The sequence below is a fragment of the Microtus oregoni genome, unplaced genomic scaffold, assembly GCF_018167655.1.
Source record: "Microtus oregoni isolate MIOR12 unplaced genomic scaffold, Mior012 000023F_ref0000262, whole genome shotgun sequence".
Lineage (NCBI taxonomy): Eukaryota > Metazoa > Chordata > Mammalia > Rodentia > Cricetidae > Microtus > Microtus oregoni.
The window spans coordinates 35,517,375-35,523,820 of record NW_024543082.1 but is presented as its reverse complement, the minus strand read 5'-3'; the positions used below and the strand labels follow the sequence as shown (position 1 = coordinate 35,523,820).

Below are 6,446 nucleotides of genomic sequence, written 5' to 3'. Positions count from 1 at the left end.
TGGTGTGTGACACCCCTTCTTTATGATGTATGTTAACATCCTCTTTCCCCCAATTTGAAAAGACTGCTGAACTCACCGCTCATCACTGAAGAGCACTGGGCACCCCTTTTCATCCCACAACCTCTTTCTGAATAGCACAGGAACGTTCTAGAAAGAATAAAGTCAAGCCAAGAATATGACGCACTCTGCATCTGTCAAGAGCCTGGCTTCCAGCTTCACCTGCAGCTAAGGCTACTGGGAGTTGGTGAAAGTTCTCAAAGGATATTTTTTAAAATATTTATTTATTTATTTATTATGTATACAATATTCTGTGTAAATGCCTACAGGCCAGAAGAGGGCACCAGACCTCATTACAGATGGTTGTGAGCCCCCATGTGGTTGCTGGGAATTGAACTCAGGACCTCTGGAATAGGAGGCAATGCTCTTAACCGCTGAGCCATCTCTCCAGCCCTCAAAGGATATTTTTTAAGATTTTTTTTTTTTTTTAGGTTTGGCAAAACCAAACACAAAGTAAGAGCAGAGTTCTCAGACCCCTTTGCTCCTGCCTCATGGCTTTCCATATTTCCCCATGTTGGTCGTTATTTTATGCACCTCAGGGCGATTACTTCTGTTGTAAAGTTGTCGCTTGAACAGACACAAGGAGAATGAACTTTGTGGCAGGTGGCAGAGGGACAGGCTTTTTCTGTCCTTCCGGCCCACAGCAGACACTCTGAGTTTAGGAAACTTGAGGAAGCTCAGCTCAGAGTCCTGAGATGATCAACCACGGCAGCCTTGGACCCTCCTGGTGGGATTCTTGCAGGCTGGATATGTGGTTCCATAGCACCCCGACTCATGCTACCTACTTACCATGTGATGTCTCCCTGGCTCCCTTTGGTGGACCTCTCGCTTGTCTTAGATGTATGGTGGGGTTTGACCTGCACGGAGGCCACTCACCTACCACCACCCCGCAAAGAATTATTGTCTCCTTGGCTGTCTAATCATGTTTTGCTCATGGCAAGCTGGATCTTCCTGGATTTTTTTTTTGGCTAAAGATTATTAGTTTAGTACTTAATTTTCGGTGTTTTTATTTTTTTCAAATATCTGTACACTTGATTCTCTTTCTTTTTCTTTTTTTCTCTCTCTTTTTTTTGGTTTTTCAAGAGAGGGCTTCTCTATAGTTTTGGAGTTTGTCTTAGAACTCGCTCTGTAGACCAGGCTGGCCTCTAACTCACAGAGATCTGCCTGTCTCTGCCTCCCAAGTGCTGGGATTAAAGGCGTGCACCGATACTGCCCAGCTCTCTCTCTCTCTTTTTTTCTTAAACCTACATTTTGGCCATACATCCTTTATCCCCACTCTTTAGCCACTACAGACCTCTGGGCTAGAATCCCCCCTCCCATGAACATGATCCTTGAGGTAGCCATCACAAGATGAGAGTTGAGACCCCCATAAATAGCAACAAGCTTTAATGTGGCCTCTAGCAACCACAGGACTTTGCCAGAACCCCAGGAACCTCTCAGCCCAGGCGGCCCTCCTGTGAGTTCACTCCCGAAGTGTCTGCCGTCACAGTGGGCCAGAATCGTACTCCACAGTTAGCACTGAAGACTAGGCGGCTCGTCACTCGGTAGAGGAGATGCTCTTAAGAAAATTTCCCGAGATAGTAGTTCTCCCACCTCCGCACTTTGTTGGTGAGGGCCTTCCACTTGCTCAGGGTGACCTTCTCAATCCCTTTGCTGATTAAGTCACTGAAAAGTATGTACTGGTAAGCGTAGACGTGGTCGGCTGACTGCAAGCAGAACTCTTTCCTGTTGTTGATGATAAACCATTTCACAGAAGACCAGGCCGAGTCTAAGGGGTTCAGGTAATTATAGGGGGAAGGCAGCGAGATTAGCTCATGGCCATAGGACCTGGCCACTCCTGGGGAGCACACGATGCTTGTTAAATTAACGCTTGTTGGGACATAGGCCTGGGCCTCCCCTTCCTTGTCCGCCTTTGGCTTCATCTCATCTTGCTGCCTTCGCCCTTTGACCACAATGGCGCACTTCCCGTAGGCCTTCTTTACAACATCACAGAACTCAAAGAAGACGCCGTCTTCCTGTTTGATACACAGGTCATCCCGTAGGAACATCCGGTATTGCCAAGGCACCCACCCCTGACTGCCTCCGGCATGCAGAACACACCAGGTTGGCGTGTGTATGTAGTAGCTGTCACTAAAATCTTCCCCAGTGACAAGAGTTTCTGGGATCTCAGTTTCCCCGAAGTACACAGTCTGATATCCATCATACTGTAGCGTTCTCAGAGTGTTCAGATACTGGAGGCATTGTTTCTTCCTGACGCTGTCAAACTGAGCTCTGATAATGATGTTCTTCAGAAGAGCGTTTGTTAAACGAGCCATGGGGGCCCCCCAAGTGGCTTACATTTCTCCATCTGGGGAGTTCTAGAAGGAGTAGGATGCTGACCTCAAAACGGGCTCTCCCACAGCTGCGCCAGCGCAGTAGCCACACTTCAGACGCAAAGCATCATGGATGTTGACCTCACAAAGGGCTTTCCCACAGCTGCGCCAGCGCAGTAGCCGCACTTCAGAAGCAAAGCATCACCAGCCGCGAGGCGAGAACACCAACCACGGAAAATGCTGCCTAACATCACTCTGGAATAGATCATTTTAGGATGGTCTGTCACGTGTCTGACTCCTCTCCGTTTGGATATCGAGATGAATATTATATTTATTCATCCATTTCAGAGGTATTTACCGGTTGTGCCGTGTGCCAGGGGATAGCCATAACGTGTTCAGGGAGGCCTGGAGTGTGAGGGTTGTGTGCCTCTGTACATGCGGGAATTGTGCCACCTACCTGCCTACTGTTAGAGTTGTTTTCCAGGTGACAGAGTAAAAGAAACAAGCTGCATGCCCGTCCCTCTCAGGGGCTGCTGTACTTGGGCTGATTCAGTTCATTATCTGAAAAGCATTTGATTTGGTATAGCTTTATGAGATAAGTTATTGCTATGAAACCCTAAGTGGCCCAGTAGCTGGCCCAGGCTGGCCTTTTACTTTTAGCAATCCTCCTGCCTCAGCTATTTAATTTCTGGGATTGCAGATGCGCACAGCCCCACTCAGCCTCACTTTGGTCTTATGCTTGGGAAACGACTGTTTGCTTCACTTCCTCTGCCCTTTTACTTTCATTTTCTTTGCGTTTTCTTGTCCTTTAATCAGAGCCAAAAGTGGTTGATAAATGCGCTAAGCTCCAAATGACAGCGTGGCAAAATGATTTGTCCGGTCATTTGCATCTCTGTCATCCTCTTCCCTGACCCAGGTCTACCAGGGTTTTCTTGGGTCTCAGGCAAACCCAGAATATCACCAGAGCCAAGTTCACATGAAGCGCGTGGCTACCAGATGTCCTCCCCACCTAGAGGCCGCAAGCAGCAGCCAACGTTGGCTTTGTAGTTCTGGCCATTTTTTTCTGGAGATGTTCCTTTAGCATGGAAAACACTTTTCCAACAAATTGGATGTAGATCCCAACTATGTGAGCAAAGAGCTCTGAAGTGGTGATGGCTGCTGTGGAAACTCCTTCAGCCAATAGCCTTTAAGATACCAGCCCACTTTGGGAGTAGTCTCATGTACCTTTACCCAATAGTCTTTAAGATACTGGCCCACTTGGCCATGGTCTCATGTATTATAAATGCAGACTAAAAGCGCACTAGGGTCTCTTGGTTGCTGGTGTCGGCTCCAGTTATCAACACACGCAGAGTACTGTGGGTCACTACTCTTTCCGTGAGTTTATCCGCAGATAAATATGCCTTTGTTGTGCTCCATTCCGGGCTATCGTAGAACTCTTGTACAACAGCAGATGATAGTCTCATAGTCACACGTTCAGAGTAGATCCCAGCTATGTGGTCTGAGCGCTCGGAGGTGGTGATGGTGCGTGTACAGTTGGCTCCCTCTCCTGCCCTGCCCGAAGGGTTCTAAGAGGCTGCAATGCAGTACAAATCTATTGAGTGTAATGATGTCAATTTTGACACAATTTTCTGTTTCTCTTATTAGAAGTTATGGCCATCTTGGCCATGATGAATTAGACTGTCAGTGTGGTTTTGATTTGCATTTCACTAATGGTTAAGAATGCTGAATACTTTTCATAATTTAGTAGACATTTGTAATTTTTCTTTTGAGAGCTGCCCATTCATGTTATTAATCTTTTTGGTTATTAATTTCTTGAGTCTTTAATATGCTCTAGATATTAATCCCCAGGGTAGATTTTCTCCTACTCTTTCTGCTGTGCAGGAACTTTTTGATTTCATGCACTCTCATTGGTCAATTCTCGCAATAATTTCTTGAAGTCATCTCCTGAGTCTGTATCTTGAACTGTGTTTCAAGATTTCAGGTCTTACATTAAGTCTTTTTCTACAGGGCAAGAGGCAGGCCCACCTCACTCTTCTGCATGTGGGTGTTTCCCATCACTATTTGTTGAAGAGACTGTCTTTTTGCCGATATGTTGTGGGTACTTTTATTGAAAACCAGATGAGTGTGGCTGTGTGCGTTTACTTCTCAGTCCCTGCTCTGCCCCGTTAGTCTGCATGTCTACATGTCTGTTTTTGTGCTGGCCATGCCGTTTTGGTTTGTGAGATTTTGTTACTGACATGGAAAAAAAACCCTTAGTTTATCAATTGATGTTATTTGTATTACTTAGATATTGTTTTGTGCTAGCATTTCATTTTGTTGTTTAAATTGTAATTTGAATATAATTGTGCAGAACTGCCAAAACTAAGTAAATCTAGAGAGCGGGATGTGTTCTGAGGGGTATGGGTCCTGTTTTCCCCTCCATTCCTCCTTCCTCTAAGAAATCATTGTGTTTAGTGTTTGTTCTCCAGTAATTTCTATGGGAAAATATAATCAAATGTGTATACCTGCACAAACAGAAAACACATCATGTGTATTCTCTCATACTTCTCACAAGTTTGATCTCTGGAAGTGGACCTCCGTATGTGGAGGGTGATGTTTGACACCCAGAAAACCCACCCACGTAAATAAACAAGGAATCAAATGTGACACAGAAAGATGCCCATACACCCATCTTTATTATGGCTCTCCACAGTAGCCAGAATATGAGGAGTGGGCTTCGATACCCATAAATGGATGAGCAGATAAAGAAAGTATCACACACACACACACACACACACACACACACACACACACTTACTTTGCCCCCTCCAGGCAATGGAATGTTATTCACCCTTTAGAGGGAATGTAATTGGGCCAGTGAGAAGGCTCAGGGCTGTCGTGGTTTGAATGAGAATTCCCCTTATGGTCTTGGATGTTTGAATACTTGATTACTGATGCTGTTGGGGAGATTTAGATAGCACAGCCTTGCTGGAGGAACCATGTCACTGAGGGTGAGCACTGAAGTTAAAAGCCTTGTGCCATTGCCGATTTGCTCTCTCTGTTTCCTGCTTGGAAATGTTCTCTCTCGGCTTCCTGCTCCAGCCCCATCATGCCTTCCCATCGTGATGGAGTCTTACTCCTCTGGGATGGTGAACTCTTCCTTCCTTCTGTAAGAGTCTGGTCATGGTGTCTTATCTGAGCAGCAGAAAAGTAACTGGCACAGGTTGTAAAGGCACCTGCTGCCAAGCTTGCCAGCCTGGGACCCGCATAGTGGAAGGGAGGAGACTCCTGTTACATGATCACTTTGGTACCCACACTACCCACCCACATAAGTAAATAAATGCATGCATGCATACATACATACATACAAAATTCCTTTTCGAAGAATAAAGCACGAGGTTTGCGGGAAATGGATGGAACTGGAGAACCATGTTAACTAAGACAGACTGGGGAAGACAGGTGTCACATTCCCCGAGTATACATAGAAGAAAAAAAAAAAACCTAAAGTAGGAGAGTGTTGGGGAGTAAGAAATTAATGTGGGAGGCAGGCTGTAAATGCAGACAGTGCCTGGACAAGGAGATAAGAGAATGTTACATACATGTACCAAAGGGTTATAAGGTAACTGTCGTTTTGTGTAATCATGTACATTAGTAGGAAGTAAATATGCAAGAGAAGTTGATTGGTGTTGAGATGCAATAGTCCTCCCCTTAACAAGCCAGGAGGAATCTTCCTTCCTTCCTTCCTTCCTTCCTTCCTTCTTTCCTTCCTTCCTTCCTTCCTTCCTTCCTTCCCTCCCCATTTACATTACCTGTTAGTAAATCGTGGAAGGACCACGGTATCCCCACAATCTTGTAGGAAGAGTCCACGAGTCCTTGCAGAAGGGACAGGACTCCGGCTGCAGTGGAAGGGAGACTGGAGGGACCCTAGCTTCCCCAGGAGGAACGGGACAGGCCCCAGCGTGAGAACCCAGGATGGCACCCCTGTGAAGAGGGGCTTGTATTTCAGCAGAGACAGAGCTTCAGGAGTTGTGGCCTGAAGGCGAACATGAACAAAATAATCCCACACTTGGAGCCTAGGCAGTTTGGATGCTCACCTTA

At 46.0% G+C, this 6,446-nt stretch overlaps 1 protein-coding gene across 1 annotated transcript; it reads right to left on the bottom strand.

Moving 5' to 3' along the window:
• Nucleotides 1–1,616: 1,616 nt before the first annotated feature.
• Nucleotides 1,617–2,372, bottom strand: Fam243a (family with sequence similarity 243 member A). Its single transcript, XM_041672829.1, has one exon. It carries the CDS (start codon nucleotides 2,370–2,372, stop codon nucleotides 1,617–1,619), a length of 756 nt encoding a protein of 251 aa, XP_041528763.1.
• Nucleotides 2,373–6,446: the final 4,074 nt, after the last annotated feature.